This window comes from Pristiophorus japonicus, chromosome 12 (genome assembly GCF_044704955.1).
Source record: "Pristiophorus japonicus isolate sPriJap1 chromosome 12, sPriJap1.hap1, whole genome shotgun sequence".
In the NCBI taxonomy this organism is placed as follows: Eukaryota; Metazoa; Chordata; class Chondrichthyes; family Pristiophoridae; genus Pristiophorus; species Pristiophorus japonicus.
In genome coordinates, this window is record NC_091988.1 from 126,324,808 (window position 1) to 126,347,457 (window position 22,650).

At 47.2% G+C, this 22,650-nt stretch overlaps 1 protein-coding gene and 1 non-coding gene across 2 annotated transcripts in view; one reads left to right on the forward strand and one right to left on the reverse strand.

The window, feature by feature from the left end:
* Window positions 1–22,650, forward strand: part of sycp2 (synaptonemal complex protein 2) — a 1,164,109-nt gene that overhangs the window by 852,247 nt on the left and 289,212 nt on the right. The window contains exons 28-30 of the mRNA XM_070894856.1: window positions 1,385–1,544; window positions 14,800–14,855; window positions 15,110–15,331. Coding sequence (XP_070750957.1) covers window positions 1,385–1,544; window positions 14,800–14,855; window positions 15,110–15,331 — 438 coding nt within the window. The remainder of the gene's footprint in view (window positions 1–1,384; window positions 1,545–14,799; window positions 14,856–15,109; window positions 15,332–22,650) is intronic.
* trnay-gua (transfer RNA tyrosine (anticodon GUA)) lies at window positions 17,907–17,999 on the reverse strand. Its single transcript has 2 exons — window positions 17,963–17,999; window positions 17,907–17,942 (listed from the first exon to the last, which is right to left on the reverse strand). It is a non-coding gene; the product is annotated as a tRNA-Tyr (tRNA).

Below are 22,650 nucleotides of genomic sequence, written 5' to 3' on the forward strand. Positions count from 1 at the left end.
TACATTCTATGTAATGATGTTCATAGGGACATTGCTCCAAAGAGCCAATGAGTAGCCTTCCTCTCCCCACATCGACTTATATTACCTCTTTGTTCAAATCTGTTCATATTTGGCCATTTGTTTTACTTTTAAGAAAAGCTATCCGTGTTGCTTTCTTTTAAATCATGTCCAAAACAGATTTTGGGAAGAAATTGCACAGTGCCCATTTGGGGCTGGTAAGAGCGCGATTTCCTGTGGCAGGCACGGATGTCCCGTCCGCAACCCTGTTCTGTGGGGGGGAAGGGTTCAATCAGCAGCACAACGGACACATAGCATTGCCGTGTAGACAGGGCCCTCCTGTTCATTAAAGGGGAGGGCCAAGGTACCGATTCTGTGGGGGAGCGGGGTGCCATGGCATCAGCCTGGCAAACACAAGCGGAGTGTCGGTCCGAATAAGTCGGTCATTTTTTTTTCAAGTCGCCCCCACTGCTTTAAATTTCACCCCGCGTGTGGCCTGCAGCCCCGATGCACTCCCTCTGAACCTGTCGTGGCATTTCTCCGGTGCGAAAGCGGGTCGCTGCACACGGTGATGATGCCATCATCGCTAGCGGAGTGGGGCACTACCGGTTACCGCTGCCGCTAAATTTCACGGGAGACGTTAGCAGCGCCATGGGAGGCACGAACACCCCGAATTTCTGCCCCTTTGTTTTTTATTTCACATTTTTAATCATCACTTTTGTCTTGTGTTTTCCCTCTATTGGTCGCAATAGGGACTGTAGTTTGTTTCCAGTGTGTGAGGTGCTGCAACACAGTTACAACTTCAGTATTAACAGGCTTGGGAGGAGAGAATATTGAAATGGTACTGTGGGGTACTTGGATTCCACGCACGGAGACCCAGTGTTGGAAGCACTAGGATTGGAGCAGGAGCTCCTGGGAACAGGGTGGGTCTTGCTGAGTGTTGGAGGCATTTGTTTCATTCATTCATTTTGTTCCAGATTTGTTTACCGTTTTCTGTTTGATTTTATAAAGAATGTAGTTTAAAAAACTTTAAAGTACTTTTTCAATTCACATACACAGCAATGTCATTGGTAATTGTGGATGAACAGCAGTTACATTCAATTATATTCAAAGATGAATACATTGAGAACCATGATTTTACAATTACAGGTCATAGCAGTTTTAATTTGCTGAATAACAGGATAATTATAAAGCTCCTTCAAAATTTAATTTGTAACTATGTCTACTTTGCTATGGTTCAACAAAGGCTAGTTACTATATCAACAACTGAGCATTACTGAATGGGTGAGTTTGCTTTTGTTTCCATACTTGGAACTGAGAAAATAAACAGCACAGGAATCCTGCTGGTAGATTATTTTCGTTGTAAAATTTATTTTCTCCTTTACAGTCTTCAGGTCACAGAAAAAAAAAGCACTTCTTCACGGATACTGACACAGATGGCAAAACCGATGTAAGTTGGCTACGAGAGTCTAACAAAAAGACTAAGGCCAAACTAGTGGCTTACAGCAGAAAAAAGAAACAAAACATGGCTAAGAGCTTCGACAAAGGTAAAATGAAAATCTCAGTCTCATGAAGTTTTGCCTTCTCTGTGTGTGTCGTGCTGTCTCTCGTACTCGCTCATTATCTCACACACTTGTTGGCAATTGAAATGATTGCATTTTCCAACGATGAAGAAATTACATTCACCCACTCTGTTTAAATATAAATGTTACCTGAATAAAGCTTTTGAAATCTAGGTTTTCTTCAAATAATTTTCAAAAACAATTGAGCACAAACTGCTCGAAGCTAAAAAAAAATGTTCTATCACTACAGCTGATGTATTACATTAAAGGCGCTACAGTGTTATTGTTATATACCCTGGGTAATTCGATCTAATGCACATGCTCATACTGGAAAATCTGAATTCAGCTAACCGTGTCATCACTCTGGTCAAAAGTATCAAGTTAGAGGCCAGCGTTTGGAAGAGGCTGAAGCCTTCAAGTTACAAATATTAATGACAAAGTTACAAAGACAATTCAATGAATGTTATTATTGTTGTGTATCTGTAAAGCATGCACTCCCATGTTCCGCCACCAGGGAGCTCATCCCCTGAAGTTCCAAGGGATCCCATCATCCCTTGGGAGCACTGTATATAAGCCGGCCCCTAAGGCCTATTCCTCACTCTCGAATGTTTTATTAAAGACTGAGGTCACTGTTACTTTAACCTCCCTGTGTGCAGCCTCATCTGTGTTCGGAACACAATAACTGGCGACGAGTACACGAATCCAACGCAAAGATGCAGCAAACTGTGGGCATCCTGGAGAAGTTCTTGGAGGGTGAGGACTGGGAAGCCTATGTCGAACGGCTACACCAGTACTTCGTAGCCAACAAGCTGGACAGAGAAGGAAGCGCTGCAAAAAGGAGAGCAGTTCTCCTCACAATCTGCGGGGCACCGACCTACAGCCTCATGAAGAATCTTCTGGCTCCGGTGAAGCCCACAGATAAGTTGTATGAGGAGCTATGTACACTGGTTCGGGACCATCTTAACCCGAGGGAGAGCGTACTGATGGCGAGGTATCGGTTCTACACGTGCCAGCGATCTGAAGGTCAGGAAGTGGCGAGCTATGTCGCCGAGCTAAGGCGACTTGCAGGACAATGTGAGTTTGATGGCTACCTGGAGCAAATGCTCAGAGACATTTTTATACTGGGCATTGGCCACGAGACCATCCTACGAAAACTTTTGACAGTAGAGACACCGACCCTCAGTAAGGCCATTGCGATAGCACAGGCGTTTATGTCCACAAGTGATAACACCAAACAAATCTCCCAGCACACAAGTGCTAGCAATGTTCATAAATTAACTGGAACTGTGTTTGCGAGCAGAAATGTACAGGGCAGAACCCACGAGTCTGCAACTGCCAGCAGGCCTCAGGTGACCCACATAGAAACATAGAAACATAGAAAATAGGTGCAGGAGTAGGCCATTCGGCCCTTCGAGCCTGCACCGCCATTCAATGAATTCATGGCTAAACATGCAACTTCAGTACCCCATTCCTGCTTTCTCGCCATACCCCTTGATCCCCCTAGTAGTAAGGACTACATCTAACTCCTTTTTGAATATATTTAGTAAATTGGCCTCAACAACTTTCTGTGGTAGAGAATTCCACAGGTTCACCACTCTCTGGGTGAAGAAGTTTCTCCTCATCTCGGTCCTAAATGGCTTACCCTTTATCCTTAGACTGTGACCCCTGGTTCTGGATTTCCCCAACATTGGGAACATTCTTCCTGCATCTAACCTATCTAAACCCATCAGAATTTTAAGTGTTTCTATGAGGTCCCCTCTCATTCTTCTGAACTCCAGTGAATACAAGCCCAGTTGATCCAGTCTTTCTTGATAGGTCAGTCCCGCCATCCCGGGAATCAGTCTGGTGAACCTTCGCTGCACTCCCTCAATAGCAAGAATGTCCTTCCTCAGGTTAGGGGACCAAAACTGTACACAATACTCCAGGTGTGGCCTCACCAAGGCCCTGTACAACTGTAGCAACACCTCCCTGCCCCTGTACTCAAATCCCCTCGCTATGAAGGCCAACATGCCATTTGCTTTCTTAACTGCCTGCTGTACCTGCATGCCAACCTTCAATGACTGATGTACCATGACACCCAGGTCTCGTTGCACTTCCCCTTTTCCTAATCTGTCACCATTCAGATAATAGTCTGTCTCTCTGTTTTTACCACCAAAGTGAACAACCTCACATTTATCCACATTATACTTCATCTGCCATGCATTTGCCCACTCACCTAACCTATCCAAGTCGCTCTGCAGCCTCATAGCATCCTCCTCACAGCTCACACTGCCACCCAACTTAGTGTCATCCGCAAATTTGGAGATACTACATTTAATCCCCTCGTCCAAATCATTAATGTACAATGTAAACAGCTGGGGCCCCAGCACAGAACCTTGCGGTACCCCACTAGTCACTGCCTGCCATTCTGAAAAGTACCTATTTACTCCTACTCTTTGCTTCCTGTCTGACAACCAGTTCACAATCCATGTCAGCACACTACCCCCAATCCCATGTGCTTTAATTTTGCACATTAATCTCTTGTGTGGGACCTTGTCGAAAGCCTTCTGAAAGTCCAAATATACCACATCAAATGGTTCTCCCTTGTCCACTCTACTGGAAACATCCTCAAAAAATTCCAGAAGATTTGTCAAGCATGATTTCCCTTTCACAAATCCATGCTGACTTGGACCTATCATGTCACTTCTTTCCAAAGGCGCTGCTATGACATCCTTAATAATTGATTCCATCATTTTACCCACTACCTATGTCAGGCTGACTGGTCTATAATTCCCTGTTTTTTCTCTCCCTCCTTTTTTAAAAAGTGGGGTTACATTGGCTACCCTCCACTCTATAGGAACTGATCCAGAGTCAATGGAATGTTGGAAAATGATTGTCAATGCATCCGCTATTTCCAAGGCCACCTCCTTAAGTACTCTGGGATGCAGTCCATCAGGCCCTGGGGATTTATCGGCCTTCAATCCCATCAATTTCCCCAACACAATTTCCCGACTAATAGGGATTTCCCTCAGTTCCTCCCCCTTACTAGACCCTCTGACCCCTTTTATATCCGGAAGGTTGTTAGTTTCCTCCTTAGTGAATACCGAACCAAACTGTTCAATTGGTCCGCCATTTCTTTGTTCCCCGTTATGACTTCCCCTGATTCTGACTGCAGGGGACCTACGTTTGTCTTTACTAACCTTTTTCTCTTTACATATCTATAGAAACTTTTGCAATCTGTCTTAATGTTCCCTGCAAGCTTCTTCTCGTACTCCATTTTCCCTGCCCTAATCAAACCCTTTGTCCTCCTCTGCTGAGTTCTAAATTTCTCCCAGTCTCCAGGTTCGCTGCTATTTCTGGCCAATTTGTATGCTATCCCTGATTTCCCTTGATAGCCATGGTTGAGCCACCTTCCCTTTTTTATTTTTACGCCAGACAGGAAGGTACAATTGTTGTAGTTCATCCATGCGGTCTCTAAATGTCGGCCATTGCCCATCCACAGTCAACCCCTTAAGTATCATGCGCCAATCTATCCTAGCCAATTCACGCCTCATACCTTCAAAGTTACCCTTCTTTAAGTTCTGGACCATGGTCTCTGAATTAACTGTTTCATTCTTCATCCTAATGCAGAATTCTACCATCCTTATGGTCACTCTTCCCCAAGGGGCCTCGCACGACGAGATTGCTAATTAATCCTCTCTCATTACACAACACCCAGTCTAAGATGGCCTCCCCCCTAGTTGGTTCCTCGACATATTGGTCTAGAAAACCATCCCTTATGCACTCCAGGAAATCCTCCTCCACCGTATTGCTTCCAGTTTGGTTAGCCCAATTTATGTGCATATTAAAGTCACCCATTATAACTGCTGCATTATGGCATGCAACTCTAATTTCCTGTTTGATGCCCTCCCCAACATCACTACTACTGTTTGGAGGTCTGTACACAACTCCCACTAAAGTTTTTTGCCCTTTGGTGTTCTGCAGCTCTAACCATATAGATTCCACATCATCCAAGCTAATGTCCTTCCTAACTATTGCATTAATCTCCTCTTTAACCAGCAATGCTACCCCACCTCCTTTTCCTTTTATTCTATCCTTCCTGAATGTTGAATACCCCTGGATGTTGAGTTCCCAGCCCTGATCATCCTGGAGCCACGTCTCCGTAATCCCAATCACATCATATTTGTTAACATCTATTTGCACAGTTAATTCATCCACCTTATTACGGATACTCCTTGCATTAAGATACAAAGCCTCCAGGCTTGTTTTTTTAATACCCTTTGTCCTTTTAGAATTTTGCTGTACAGTGGCCCTTTTTGTTCTTTGCCTTGGGTTTCTCTGCCCTCCACTTTTCCTCATCTCCTTTCTGCCTTTTGTTTTTGTCTCCTTTTTGTTTCCCTCTGTCTCCTTGCATTGGTTCCCGTCCCCCTGCCATATTAGTTTAACTCCTCCCCAACAGCACTAGCAAACACTCCCCCTAGGACATTGGTTCCGGTCCTGCCCAGATGCAGACCGTCCGGTTTGTACTGGGTCCCACCTCCCCCAGAACCGGTTCCAATGCCCCAGGAATTTGAATCCCTCCCTGCTGCACCACTGCTCAAGCCACGTATTCATCTGCGCTATCCTGCAATTCCTACTCTGACTAGCACGTGGCACTGGTAGCAATCCCGAGATTACTACTTTTGAGGTCCTACTTTTTAATTTAGCTCCTAGCTCCTTAAATTCGTTTCGTAGGACCTCATCCCTTTTTTACCTATGTCGTTGGTACCAATGTGCACCACGACAACTGGCTGTTCTCCCTCCCTTTTTAGATTGTCCTGCACCCGCTCCGAGACATCCTTGACCCTTGCACCAGGGAGGCAACGTACCATCCTGCAGTCTCGGTTGCGGCCGCAGAAATGCCTATCTATTCCCCTTACAATTGAATCCCCTATCACTATCGCTCTCCCACTCTTTTTCCTGCCCTCCTGTGCAACAGAGCCAGCCACGGTGCCATGAACTTGGCTGCTGCTGCCCTCCCCTGATGAGTCATCCCCTCAACAGTACTCAAAGCAGTGTATCTGTTTTGCAGGGGGATGACCACAGGGGACCCCTGCCATACCTTCCTTGCACTGCTCTTCCTGCTGGTCTTCCATTCCCTATCTGGCTGTGGACCATTCACCTGCGATAAGACCAACTCGCTACACGTGCTACTCACGTCATTCTCAGCATCGTGGATGCTCCAGAGTGAATCCACCCTAAGCTCCAACTCCGCAACGCGGTCCGTCAGGAGCTGGAGGCGGATACACTTCCCGCACATGTAGTCGTCAGGGACACTGGAGTCGTCCCTGAGTTCCCACATGGTACAGGAGGAGCATAACACGTGACCGAGCTGTCCTGCCATGACTTAACCCTTAGATAGGCAACAACAATGCTAAAGTTTACTCACTGTTATAGAAGAGAAAAAAGAAAAACTACTCACCAATCCAGCCAATCACTTAACCCCTTGGCTGTGACGTCACCTTTCTGTTTCTTTCTACTTATTTTTTGCCTTCTCCCTGTAGCTGCACAAGTACGCCTTTTATAGGCCTCTCCACGCACCTCTCGCCGACTCTGGGCCCCGGACTCCCTGCTGGGCCTTTTATAGGCCTCTCCACGCACCTCTCGCCGACTCTGGGCCCTGGACTTCCTGCTGTGCCGTTTATAGGCCTCTCCACGCACCTCTCGCCGACTCTGGGCCCCGGACTCCCTGCTGTGCCTTTTATAGGCCTCTCCACGCACCTCGCCGACTCTGGGCCCCGGACTCCCTGCTGTGCCTTTTATAGGCCTCACCAACGAACTCCCGATGCCTCTCCACACACCTCTCACCGACATGACTCAGAGTCCCCAACAAAGGATGAATGCAAGGCAATTCACATCTTGTTGGCGTTGTGGAGGCTTCCATTCAGCCTATTCATGCCGCTTCAAAGGGTATATTTGCAAGAGCTGTGGAACAATGGGGCACCTCCAACAAGCTTGCAAACGAGCTGCAAGCTCTGCAAAACCTACTAACCACCACGTGGCAGAGGAAGATCGGTCCATAGTGGATCAAAGCAATTTCGAGCCTCAGAGAGAGGAGGCAGATGCTGAAGTACACGGGGTGCACACATTTTCGACGAAATGGCCACCTATAATGCTAAACGTAAAATTGAATGGCTTACCCGTAGCCATGGAACTGGACACTGGCGCTAGCCAATCCATCATGAGTAAAAAGATGTTTGAGAGACTGTGTTGCAACAAGGCATTCAAACCAGCCCTGAGCCCCATCCACACGAAACTGAGAACGTACATCAAAGAGCTTATCACTGTCCTGGGCAGCGCCATGGTCAAGGTCACCTACGAGGGCACGGTGCACGAACTGCCACTCTGGATTGTCCCGGGCGATGGCCCCACACTGCCGAGAATGAGCTGGCTGGGCAAAATCCGCTGGAACTGGGATGACATCCGAGTGCTATCACATGCCGATGAGGCCTCGTGTACCCAGGTTCTTAACAAATTTCCTTCCCTTTTTGAGCCAGGCATTGGAAACTTTTCCGGGGCGAAGGTGCGGATCCACTTGGTCCCAGAGGCACGACCCATTCACCACAAGGCGCGAGCGGTACCTCACATGATGGTGGAGAAAGTGGAAATCGATCTGCACAGGCTGCAACGTGAGGGCATCATCTCCCCAGTGTAATTCAGCGAGTGGGCCAGCCCGATTATTCCAGTGCTCAAAAGTGATGGCACGGTCAGGATTTGTGGCGCTTATAAAGTAACTATTAATCGCTTCTCGCGACAGGACCACTACCCGCTACCTAAGGCAGATGACCTATTTGCAACACTGGCAGGAGGCAAGACGTTCACCAAGCTCGACCTGACTTCGGCCTACATGATGCAGGAGCTGGAGGAGTCTTCGAAGGGCCTCACCTGCATCAACACGCACAAGGGACTGTTCATCTACAACAGATGCCCGTTTGGAATTTGGTCGGCTGCAGCGATCTTCCAGAGAAATATGGAGAGCCTACTCAAGTCGGTACCACACACGGTGGTCTTTCAGGACGACATATTGGTCATGGGTCGGAACACTGTCGATCACCTACAAAACCTGGAAGAGGTCCTCCAGCGACTGGCTCACGTAGGGCTGCGGCTGAAGAGGTCGAAATGCATCTTCATGGCAACAGAAGTGGAGTTTTTGGGGAGAAAGATTGCGGTGGATGGCATTCGGCCCACAGAGCCAAGACAGAGGCTATCAGGAATGTGCCTAGGCCACAGAACATCACAGAGCTGCGGTCGTTCCTGGGACTCCTCAACTATTTTGGTACCTACCGGGGTTAAGCACCCTTTTATAGCCCCTACATGTGTTATTGTGCAAAGGTGAGAACTGGGTATGGGGAAAAAAACAAGTAATTGCTTTTGAGAAAGCCAGAAACATTTTATGTTCCAACAAGCTACTTGTATTGTATAACCCGTGTAAAAGACTTGTGCTAGCATGTGATGCGTCGTCGTACGGAGTCAGGTGTGTATTACAACAAGCTAACGTTGCGGGGAAGTTCAACCTGTCGCCTATGCTTCCAGGAGCTTGTCTAAGGCCGAGAGGGCCGACAGCATGATTGAGAAAGAGGCATTAGCGTGTGTGTTCGGGGTAAAGAAAATGAATCAGTACCGGTTTGGCCTCAAAATTTGAGCTGGAAACCGATCACAAGCCCCTCACATCCCTGTTCGCTGAAAACAAGGGGATAAATACTAATGCCTCAGCCCGCATACAAAGGTGGGCACTCGCGCTACAGTGTATAACTATACCATCCGCCACGGGCCAGGCACCGAGAACTGTGCAGATGCTCTCAGTCGGCGACCATTGCCTCCATGGGGGTGGAAATGGCGCAGCCTGCAAACTTGTTGATGGTGGCGCAGCCTGCAGACTTGTTGATGGTCATGGAAGCGTTTGAAAATGATAAATCACCTGTCACAACCCGCCAGATTAGGACTTGGACCAGCCAAGATCCTCTGCTGTACCTAGTAAAAAACTGTGTACTGCATGGGAGCTGGGCCAGCATCCCCGTTGAAATGCAAGAGTCAATCAAGCCGTTCCAGCGGCAAAAGGACGAGCTGTCCATTCAGGCAGACTGCCTGTTGTGGGGTAACCGTGTAGTGCTACCAAAAAAGGGCAGGGAGACGTTCATCTCGGAACTCCACAGCACACACCCTGGTATAGTGATGATGAAAGCGATTGCCCGATCCCACGTGTGGTGGCCCGGTATCGACTCTGACTTAGAGTCCTGTGTACGGCAATGCAGCGTGTGTGCTCAGTTGAGCAACGCGCCCAGAGAGGCACCACTAAGTTTGTGGTCCTGGCCCTCCAGAATATGGTCGAGGATCCATGTTGACTATGCGGGCCTGTTTCTCGATAAAATGTTCCTGGTGACGGTGGATGCTTTTTCAAAACGGCTTGAATGTGAAATAATGTCGGGAAGCACCGCCACCGCCACCATTGAAAGCCTGAGGGCCATGTTTGCCACCCACGGCCTGCCTGATATACTGGTCAGTGACAACGGGCCATGTTTCACCAGTGCCGAATTTAAAGAATTCATGACCCGCAATGGGATCAAACATGTCACCTCGACCCCGTTTAAACCAGCCTCCAATGGGCAGGCAGAGCGGGCAGTACAAACCATCAAACAGAGCCTTAAACGAGTCACAGAAGGCTCACTCCAAACCCGCCTGTCCCGAGTACTGCTCAGCTACTGCACGAGATCCCACTCGCTCACAGAGGTGCCCCCAGCTGAGCTACTCATGAAAAGGACACTTCAAACCAGACTCTCACTGGTTCACCCCAACCTGCATGATCAGGTAGAGAGCAGGCGGCAGCAACAAAATGTAAACGATGGTCGCGCCACTGTGTCACGGGAAATTGATCTGAATGACCCTGTGTATGTGCTAAACTATGAACATGGTCCCAAGTGGATCGTGGACACGGTGATAGCTAAAGAAGGGAAGGTTGTTTGTAGTCAAACTAGACAATGGACAAATTTGCAGAAAGCACCTGGACCAAACGAGGCTGCGGTTCACAGACTGCCCTGAACAACCCACAGCAGACGCCACCTTTTTCGAGCCCACAACACACACCCAAAGGATCAACGACACCACGCCAGACCAGGAAATCAAATCCATCACGCCCAACAGCCCAGCAAGGCCAGGCTCACCCAGCAGCCCTGCAGGGCAACAACACGCCAGCCCAGCGAGGGCACAGCCAACACACCAGAACAGACATTTGTACCGAGTCGGTCCACCAGGGAAAGAATGGCTCCCGACTGCCTCACCTTGTAAATAATTTTCACTTTGACTTTGCGGGGGAGTGATGTTGTGTATCTGTAAAGCATGCACTCCCATGTTCCGCCACCAGGGAGCTCAACCCCTGAAGTCCCAAGGAATCCCAGCATCCCTTGGGAGCACTGTATATAAACCGGCCCCTAAGGCATATTACTCACTCTGGAGTGTCTTATTAAAGACTGAGGTCACTGTTACTTTAACCTCTCTGTGTGTAGCCTCATCTGTGTTAGGAACACAATAATTATGAAATGTATTTTTCTTTCAGTCCTATATTTTGGACATTAGAGGGTAGATTTTCACTGGGAGCCAGCGAGTGGGGTGCTCTCGCCATCCAGCCATAAGTCCCTGCAGGAGGCCTGGTCTATTTGGGGGGCCGAGTTTCAGTCGCTCAGGCAGCGGACCATGGGTGCAAAACAAGCTCCAAGCGAACATGCTCTGGACCGCAGCAACATTGCCTCTGTTCCATTGCTCACTTGGGTTGGCAATTCTTCAGAGAAATTGTGAAGGGTGATCAGGCAGTCTTGCCCTTTTTGAGTCCATGTTTACTGATATTTACTAAGTTATTATTGTATAAATAATCCTTAACTTTACTCCTGATAATCAATTCCATTATTTGACATGGAAAGGAAGTAAGATTAATGGATCTGTAGTTGCCAGTTTTGTCATTTTTTTTGAATATTGGCGCCACGTTACCATGTTTCTAATCTACTGATGCCGCCTCCATGGCAAGTGACTCCTCATAATGTGTGTCAGTGCCTACACATCTCATTGGTCATCTCAGCCCTCTGGGATTAATGCCACTGTCACTGGATTAGCTTTTACCACACTTTTTGAAGGAAATGAGAGAAGTTGGGAGATGGAATATTTACAAAGAGAGTTCCAGAGGGCAAATGAATAATGACTGAAAGATAAGCCGTTGATAGTAGTCAAGAAAGAGCAGGGGACAGACTTAATCTGAGGTGCCTAAACCATATGGTTTGACGACATCATTAAGTACAAGGAACAAGGCCATGGAAGGATTAGTAAATAAGGACAAGGACCTTAAAATCAGTACCTTGGGAACCTTGATGGTAATGGACATGATATCAGGATTCTGCCACACGTTCTGGATTCGTTGAGGTTTTGTTAATCTCTGGAATCAGGGAAATTAAAGCCCACTCTATTCTAAAAGGATAGTGAAAGAAATGGTGGGTCTGATTAGGGGCCAAAATTGAGTTATTCTTGTGGAGACAGAGGGCATGGCTGAGGTACTAAATGAGTATTTTGCATCTGTCTTCACAAAAGAACAGGATTCTGCCAATGTCACAGCAAAGGGGGAGGGGCTGGAGGAATTGGATAGGATAAAAATAGATAAAGAGGAGGTACTTAAAAGGTTGGCAACGTTCAAAGTAGAAAAGTCACCCGGTCTGGATGGGATGCATCCTAGGTTTCTGAGCGAAGTAAGGGTGGAAATAGCAGAGGCTCTGGTCACAATCTTCCAATCATCGTTAAATATGGGAGTGGTGCCAGAGGACTAGAGGGTTGAAAATGTTACTCCCCTGTTCAAAAAAGGGAAGAGGGATAAACGCGGCAATTACAGGCCAGTCAGTTTAACGTCGGTGGTGGGGACATTTTTAGAGGCAATAATCCGGGACAGAATTAGACTAGACAAGCTGGGATTGTTCCCCTCAGAGCACAGAAGGTTAAGGGGTGATTTAATAGGGGTGTTCACAATCATAAAAGGTTTTGATAGAGTAAATAAGGAGAACCTGTTTCCCCTGGCAGGAGGGTCAGTAACCAGAGGACGCAGATTTACGGTAATTGGCAAAAGAACCAGAGAGGAGTGGAGGAGAATTTATTTTACCCACCAAGTTATTTGATGTGGGATGCACTGCCTGAAAGGGCGGTGGAAGCAGTCACAATAGTACCGTTCAAAAGGGAATTGGATAAATACTTGAGGGGGGAAAATTTGCAGGGCTACGGGGAAAGAGCGGGGAGTGGGTTTAATTGGATAGCATTTAAAGATTTCAAAGGCATGATGGACCGAATGGCCTCCTTCAGTGCTTTAAGATTCCATGGGGGCTATAGTCAATAAGGTCTGAAAATGGGCTTGCGGTGATCATGATGAGTTGAAAGTAATGCAGGCAACACGCAAAATTGGTGCTGCCTGTCAATGAACATGATTGAAGCACTGAGCCCAGCGCGGAATGTGCTGCTGGTTGGCTCAACGCTAAGCGGGGAGCCCAATTTCATGGTAAGTGTGCAACAGGGCAGAGAAAGGACACCTTGGTTCTCTGACGCAGCTCTGAGTCCTTAGTGCATGGAGGCGATAGAAGGAGACGGTATGAAGACAGTGGGAGCAGATTGCTGAAGCCGTTCGTGCCATCAGTCTTTCCCCCAGGACCTGGACCCAGTGCCACAAAAAGTTTAATGACCTCACACAAGTGAATGCATCTTGAAATGCCATATCTCACAACTGCACCAATAACCTCACACACCGCTCAATGCACCACACCCCCATCATTCACCGACCAACAATCTCTTATCAATCATGACTCATACCTCACAGCTTCACCTCACACACTTACTAATATTGCAAGCCTCACACCCACGCCGTGTACACAATGCCAGCACCACACTCACTGACGCATTTCCTTTCTTCCTGCAGGCCAAGGTACGCATAACCAGCACCAGCAGGAGCACACAGGAGGGGGAAAGCACGGCTACAGAACCTGACCCAGCTGGAGGAGACAGTGCTGGAGATCATTGGAGGGGCGTCACTGAGGCCGTGGCAATCGGCGAGGCTCAAAGCTCTGATGATGAAGGTATGCTCATGTTTAATCCTTCTCACATCCCACTTGCCCCTCATCTCACAATCTCTTCTCACTTACAAGCTGTAAACATGCACATCTTGCTTTCCCCCCACCTCCTCACAATCCTACCCTTATGTCTTTCTCCTTTCAGATACCCAGAAACTCCAAGCAGCCCAGCCTAGGCATCTGGAATAAGAGAAGAGTGATGGAGAAGAGACACCGTCACTTGATCTGGCTCTCCCAGGCACCAGCTCAGAAAATGGCACTGCACAAACTTTAGAGGCGGGATCTGCATGTGGTGAGTCACCGGGCATGAGTGGGCAGGAGGGAAAGGTAGCACAGGGGCCAGCTGCTTGAAGGGCGAAGTCACACACAAGTTCTGCTGCAGAGGACTCAGTTGAGGACCTCAATGGGGTGACCTTCAGAAGAAGGGTGATGGGCATACACACAGAAACACTTAGTGCCAGAGAGCCTCTTGTCACTGTCAAGGAGCATGAAGGAGTCCAGCTCCAACATTGCCCGGAGTTTGGAGCACATGATTTCCAGGATGGAAGTGATGGGCAACTGCATTAGAGACCTTGTGGACCCAAGCATGATGCTGGCTGTGACGGGTGATGTCGCAGCTTCCATTGCAGCACACATGGACCTCACGTCTGAGTGCTGTAGAGGAAGCTCAAACTTCTATCATGCAGTCTTGGCTTGCTGCCACGCAAGCTCAGACTGCTGCCATCGTGGCTGCGTTTACAAGTGTGGATAGGGGCATGCAGGGTCTCCCAGCAGGTCAGTAACCTGTCCTCCAACAGATGACTAGGTTTGCTGAGGCCCCGACCCGGGGCAGTGGCAGTGGTTCTGTGGAGCTGGACCCTGCGGTCCTCTCTCAGGAAAGCTGCATTTGTACTTGCACCACTGCCAGTCCGCCAGTGCCCTTGCTGTCGCCTGTCAGCCAGCTCAGACGGCTGCCACGCATGTCAAGGAAAACAACCCGATTGATCACTTGTTATTTTCAGACACTGTTGATTGTTGTATGTGCTGTTTCTTAATCATTATATTGAATATTTTAACTATTATATATTATGGAAATAATGACTGGTCGTGTATCTCATTCATTTCCTTTCTAAATGTTGTAATGATTTATATATTTTTAGAAAAAGTGGCAATGCCGCACAGGAGTCATTGTGAGAAAAAGTCAAAGCTCAAAAAGGTAGGTAATTGTACAACTAGGTTTTTAAAAGGAGGAAAACAAATATGATTTTGATTGTTTCTTATGTCTTATGACAGTGTCAGCTGTGGCTCAGTGGGCAGCACACTTGCATCTGCGTCAGAAGGTTGTGGGTTCAAGTCCCACTCCAGGGACTTTAGCACATAAATCAGTCTAGGCCGACACCCCAGTGCAGTGCTGAGGAAGTGCCAGCTTTCGCTTGAGATGTTAAACCGAGGCCTGTTCTGTCCCCTCAGGTGGACGTAAAACATTCCAGGCACTATTTCGAAGAAGAGCAGGAAAATTATTTTACCCGGTGTCCTGGCCAATATTTATCCCTCAATCAACAAAAACCGATTATCTGCTCATTATCACGTTGCTGTTTGTGGGAGTTTGCTGTGCGCAAATTGGCTGCCAGTACTTCATTGGCTGTAAAGCGCTTTGAGACGTTCAGTGGCCGTGAAAGGCGCTATGTAAATGTAAGTCTTTCTTTCTATATTTTAACAAAGTGCAGTAACATAGAAACATAGGGCCCAAGTTTCGAGCCGTGCCTAGAACGGCGCAGTCCCGACCTGGACGCCCGTTTTTCGCGCCACAAAGTGCGCCAAAAAAAAACCTCGGTATTCTCCACCTCCCTGTAGGTCCTCTGGCCCGCAGCGCAGCAGGAGCTGTAGGGGGCGGAGCCAGGTCCCTGCGCTGAAAACAGTGCCGGGAGCTCTGCACAGGTGCGCTACAGTGGGCACGCAAGTGCAGTAGCTCCAGGCGCCCGAAACTGTGTGGGAGGGGCCGAACCACGCAGCCCCTAGTTCTGGCCGAATGGCCTCACTGGGACTGTGTGGATAAGGCTCCTCCCACGGCCAGCTCCTGCTTCCTCCCGACCCGACTCGACTCCCGCTTCCCGCCCCCGGACCGGACCGGACACCCGCTCTCCCCCCCTCCCCACCCCCCGCCGCCCCTGGACCGGACTCGACACCCGCGCCCCCCCCCCCCCCCCCCCCCCACCTCCGGACTGGATCCGACCTGACCTCCCTCCCCCCCGACCTGACATCCCTCTCCCGCCCTCCCTCCCTCCCCCCGACCCGAACCAACCTCCCTCCCACCACCCCCCCCGACCCGACCCAACACCACCTACCTGTAAATCTGGTGCTGGGGATGAGCCCTGCCCTAAGTCTCGGGCCCGGGCCATTCAGCCTCCCTCCCACTTCTCCTTCCCCCCCCACCCCCCCCCCAATCTCCTTCCCCCCCCCCAATCTCCTTAACCCCCCCCAATCTCCTTCCCCCCCAATCTCCTTTGCCCCCATCTCCTTTCCCCCCAATCTTCTTCCCCCCCAATCTCCTTCCCCCCCAATCTCCTTTCCCCCATCTCCTTTCCCCCCCTTCTCCCCCCTCCTCTCTCCCCCATCCCTCCCCCTTCTCCCCATCCCTCTCCCTTCTCCCCCTTCCCTCCCACTTCTCCCCCTTCCCTCCCTCTGCTCCCCCCCTCTCTCCCTCTACCCCGCTCCTCCCCCTCCCCTCGCTGTCAGAAACACAGACACTGACAGACAGAGAATGAGAGACACACAGACAGACAGAGAGATAGAGACACTGACAGAGACACACTGAGGGGGGCATCCCAGCACGCTGTTGGAGGGCTCCCGGTGCTGCAGTCGGTAAGTAGAAAATGTTTTATTTATTGATTTAAAAAAAAAATTATTTCTTATTAATTTTTTTTGATTGATTTATTGGTTGATTTATTGATGTATTTATCATTTATTATTGATGATGGCTCTTTATTTGTAAAACTGAAGTGTTTAATGTTTGTAAACTTCCCTTTAAACACCCCCCCCCCCCACCATTCCCTACGCCTGATTTGTAACCTACGCCTGATTTTCTCAAGTGTAGACAAGGTTTTTTCGAGCGTACAAAAATCTTCACTTACTCCATTCTAAGTTGGTTTGGAGTAAGTTTTCACTCACGAAACTTTGAAATCAGGCGTAAGTGGCCGGACACGCCCCCTTTTGAAAAAAAAATTCTGTTCCAACTGACTAGAACTGGAGCAAACTAAATGACGAGAATTCCGATTTCTAAGATACTCCGTTCTACACCAGTTGCTCCTAAAAATCAGGAGCAAATCATGTGGAAACTTGGGCCATAGAAACATAGAAAATAGGTGCAGGAGTAGGCCATTCGGCCCTTCTAGCCTGCACCACCATTCAATGAGTTCATAGCTGAACATGCAACTTCAGTACCCCCTTCCTGATTTCTCGCCATACCCCTTGATCCCCCTAGTAGTAAGGACTTCATCTAACTCCTTTTTGAATATATTTAGTGAATTGGTCTCAACAACTTTCTGTGGTAGAGAATTCCACGGGTTCACCACTCTCTGGGTGAAGAAGTTTCTCCTCATCTCGCCCTAAATGGCTTACCCCTTATCCTTAGACTGTGACCCTTGGTTCTGGACTTCCCGAACATTGGGAACATTCTTCCTGCATCTAACCTGTCTGAACCCATCAGAATTTTAAACGTTTCTATGAGGTCCCCTCTCATTCTTCTGAACTCCAGTGAATACAAGCCCAGTTGATCCAGTCTTTCTTGATATATCAGTCCCGCCATCCTGGGAATCAGTCTGGTGAACCTTCGCTGCACTCCCTCAATAGCAAGAATGTCCTTCCTCAAATTAGGAGACAAAAACTGTACACAATACTCCAAGGCCCTGTACAACTGTAGCAACACATCCCTGCCCCTGTACTCAAATCCCCTCGCTATGAAGGCCAACATGCCATTTGCTTTCTTAACCGCCTGCTGTATCTGCATGCCAACCTTCAATGACTGATGTACCATGACACCCAGGTCTCGTTGCACCTCCCCTTTTCCTAATCTGTCACCATTCAGATAATAGTCTGTCTCTGTTTTTACCACCAAAGTGGATAACCTCACATTTATCCACATTATACTTCATCTGGCATGCATTTGCCCACTCACCTAACCCATCCAAGTCACTCTGCAGCCTCATAGCATCCACCTCGCAGCTCACACTGCCACCCAACTTAGTGTCATCTGCTAAAGAACACTAGCTCCTTCAAGCTGGAATTGAACCAGCGACCTAAGGATGACTTTTGCTGAGTATTCCACTACCGTCCCCCGCTCTACCAACTGAGCTATCGAAGGGAAGCGTAATATACAGTGCAGTAGTAATATACAGTGCTGTTGTTATACTGAAGTAATTGTTGATATCTGCGACCGCATGAAGAATGCTGCTGACATCGGATTGATATCAGAATGGATATATCGGCTGTGATATTTTATCAATTTATCTCTTGTATGGAAGCAAAGTATTAATATGTTTCCTTTATAAGCAGAAAACGTATGTTGAATACAGTGTTTGAAACACTGAAAACTAGGTTTCACTTCACATCATGAATTATTACTGACTCCCACAGCTATCTGGACTACAATTCCTGCCACCCTGCTTCCTGTAAGGACTCCATTCTCCCAGTTTCTCCGTCTCTGCCCCATCTGTTCAGACGATGCCACCTTCCTTACCAGTGCTTCCGATATGTCTTTTTTCCTCAACCGAGCATTGCCCTCTGCTGTGGTTGATATGGCCCTCGACCATGACCGTCCCATTTCCCGCACTTCTGCTCTCACCCCTTCCCTTCCCTGCCAGAACCATGACAGGATTCCCCTTGTCCCCACCATTCACCCCACCAACCTCCACATTCAATGGATCATCCTCCACATTTATGCCACCTCCAGCGTGATCCCACCACCAATCACATCTTCCCCTCCCCTCACAGCATTCTGAATGGACCGCTCCCTCCATGACACCCTGGTCCACTTCTCAATCACGCCCAACAGCCCCTCCCCTCCCCACAGCACCTTCCCGTGCAAGCACAGGAGATGCAACACCTGCCCTTTTACCTCCTCCCTTCCCACCATCCAGGGCCCCAAATACTCCTTCCAATTTAGTATACTGTATTTATTGCTCACGATGCGGTCTCTACATTGGGGAGACCAAACGCAGATTGGGTGACCGCTTTGCAGAACACCTCCGTTCGGTGCGTAAGGGTGACCACGAGCTTCCAGTCGCCTGTCACTTTAGTTCTCCGCTCTGATCTCTCCGTCCTTGGTCTCTTGCACTGTTCCAGCGAAGCTTAATGTAAGCTCGAGGAACAGCACCTCATTTTTCCATTAACCACTTTACAGCCGTATAGAATCATAGAATGGTTACAGGATGGAAGAAGGTTATCCTTCTTCCTGTGCCTGTGCCAACTCTCAGCTAGTCCCACTCCCCCGCCCTTTCCCATAACCTTGCAATTTTCTTTCCTACTGATAATTATCCAACTTCCGTCTTCAAGTGGAAGACACAAAAACCATGCCAAAATTTGCAGGCCACAGGAATGTGGGAAGGGAGGACCTTGAGACAATCACTATCACTAGGGTTTAGTGCTGGACAGGCTAATGGGACTGAAGGTAGACAAGTCCCCTGGTCCTGATGAAATGCATCCCAGGGTATTAAAAGAGATGGCGGAAGTTATAGCAGATGCATTCGTTATAATCTACCAAAATTCTCTGGACTCTAGGGAGGTACCAGCGGATTGGAAAACAGCTAATGTAACGCCTCTGTTTAAAAAAGGGGGCAGGCAAAAGGCAGGTAACTATAGGCCGGTTAGTTTAACATCTGTAGTGGGGAAAATGCTTGAAACTATCATTAAGGAAGAAATAGCGGAACATCTAGATAGGACTAGTGCAATCAAGCAGACGCAGCATGGATTCATGAAAGGGAAATCATGTTTAACTAACTTACTGGAATTCTTTGAGGATATAACGAACATGGTGGATAGAGGTGTACTGATGGATGTGGTGTATTTAGATTTCCAAAAGGCATTCGATAAGGTGCCACACAAAAGGTTACTGCAGAAGATAAAGGTACGCGGAGTCAGAGGAAATGTATTAGCATGGATAGAGAATTGGCTGGCGAACAGAAAGCAGAGAGTCGGGATAAATGGGTCCTTTTCCAGTTGGAAATCAGTGGTTAGTGGTGTGCCACAGGGATCAGTGCTGGGACCACAACTGTTCACAATATACATAGATGACCTAGAAGAGGGGACAGAGTGTAGTGCAACAAAATTTGCAGATGACACTAAGATTAGTGGGAAAGCGGGTTGTGTAGAGGACTCAGAGAGGCTGCAAGGAGATTTGGATAGGTTAAGCGAATGGGCTAAGGTTTGGCAGATGGAATACAATGTCGGAAAGTGTGAGGTCATCCACCTTGGGAAAAAAAACAGTAAAAGGGAATATTATTTGAATGGGGAGAAATTACAACATGCTGTGGTGCAGAGGGACCTGGGGGTCTTTGTGCATGAATCCCAAAAGGTTAGTTTGCAGGTGCAGCAGGTAATCAGGAAGGTAAATGAAATGTTGGCCTTCATTGCGAGAGGGATGGAGTACAAAAGCAGGGAGGTCTTGCTGCAACTGTATAGGGTATTGGTAAGGCCGCACCTGGAGTACTGCGTGCAGTTTTGGTCACCTTACTTAAGGAAGGATATACTCGCTTTGGAAGGGGTACAGAGACGATTCACTAGGCTGATTGCAGAAATGAGGGGGTTACCTTATGATGATAGATTGAGTAGACTGGGTCTTTACTCGTTGGAGTTCAGAAGGATGAGGGTTGATCTTCTAGAAACATTTAAAATCATGAAAGGGATAGACAAGATAGAGGCAGAGAGGTTGTTTCCATTGGTAGGGGAGACTAGAACTAGGGGGCACAGCCTCAAAATACGGAGGAGCCAATTTAAAACCGAGTTGAGAAAGAATTTCTTCTCCCAGAGGGTTGTGAATCTGTGGAATTCTCTGCCCAAGGAAGCAGTTGAGGCTTGCTCATTGAATGTTTTCAAGTCAAAGATAGATAGATTTTTAACCAATAAGGGAATTAAGGGTTACGGGGAGAGGGCGGGTAAGTGGAGCTGAGTCCACGACCAGATCAGCCATGATCTTATTGAATGGCGGAGCAGGCTCAAGGGGCTAGATGACCTACTCCTGTTCCTAATTCTTATGTTCTTACGTTCTTATGAGTTTGCCTCCACCACTCTGTCAGGCAGTGCATTCCAGATCCTAACCACTCGCTGCTTTAAAAAGTTTTTTTTATATCGCCGTTGAATCTTTTGCCAATCACCTGAAATCTGAGTCCTCTGGTTTGACTCCTGCCAATGGCAACAGTTTCTCTTCATCTACCCTGTCCAGAACCCTCATGATTTGAACATCTATATCAAATCTCCTCTCAATCTCCTCTACTCCAAGGAGAACAAGCCAAGCTTCTCTGATCTATCAACGTAACTTAAGCCCCTCATTTCTGGAATCATTCTCGACTCTGGACTCATTCTTTACTCAACATTGAGTTCAGCACTTTCAGTCCATAACTTCTGCCCTTATTTTTCAGGCGACAGCTGTTTATGATTCTGTTTATAATCACTCCTGCCTTCCACCCTATCACAGACCGTCCCATTTGTTCATCCCACCCTTTCCTTGCCTCTGCACTTGCTTAGCATCTGTTGCATCTCTAAATTTTCCATTTCAGAACCGAAACATCAACTGTTCTCTCTCCACGGATGGTATCTGGCCTGCTCAGTGTTCCAGCATTTTCTGTTTTTATTTCGGATTCCAGCATCTGCAGTATTTTGCCTTTGTAATGTATTATTTCACACTTGTTCATTGTGGATTATTACACTTGTTCACTGTGGATTATTGCACTTGTTCACTGTGGATTATTACACACTTGTTCATTGTGGTGTATTACACTTGTTCATTGTGGATTATTACACTTGTTCATTGAGGATTATTACACACTTGTTCATTGTGGATTATTGCACTTGTTCATTGTGGATTATTACACTTGTTCATTGGATTATTACAATTGTTCATGTGGATTATTACACACTTGTTCATTGTGGTGTATTACACTTGTTCATTGTGGCTTATTACAATTGTTCATGTGGATTATTACACACTTGTTCATTGTGGTGTATTACACTTGTTCATTGTGGAATATTACAATTGTTCATGTGGATTATTACACTTGTTCATTGTGGATTATTACAATTGTTCATGTGGATTATTACACACTTGTTCATTGTGGATTATCACACTTGTTCATTGTGGATTATTACACTTGTTCATTGTGGATTATTGCATTTGTTCAGTGTGGATTACTGCACTTGTTCATTGTGGATTATTACACTTGTTCATTGTGGATTATTGCACTTATTCATTGTGGATTATTACACTTGTTCATTGTGGATTATTACACTTGTTCATTGTGAATTATTGCACTTGTTCATTGTGGATTACTGCACTTGTTCATTGTGGATTATTGCACTTATTCATTGTGGATTGTTGCACACTTATTCATTGTGGATTATTACACTTGTTCATTGTGGATTATTGCACTTATTCATTGTGGATTATTACACACTTGTTCATTGTGGATCATTGCACTTGTTTATTGTGGATTATTGCACACTTATTCATTGTGGATTATTGCATTTGTTTATTGTGGATTATTACACTTGTTCATTGTGGATTATTGCACACTTATTCATTGTGGATTATTACACTTGTTCATTGTGGATTATTACACACTTGTTCATTGTGGTGCATTGCACTTGTTCATTGTGGATTATTACACTTGTTCATTGTGGATTACTGCACTTGTTCATTGTGGATTATTACACTTATTCATTGTGGATTATTACACACTTGTTCATTGTGGATTATTACACACTTGTTCATTGTTGATTATTACACACTTGTTCATTGTGGA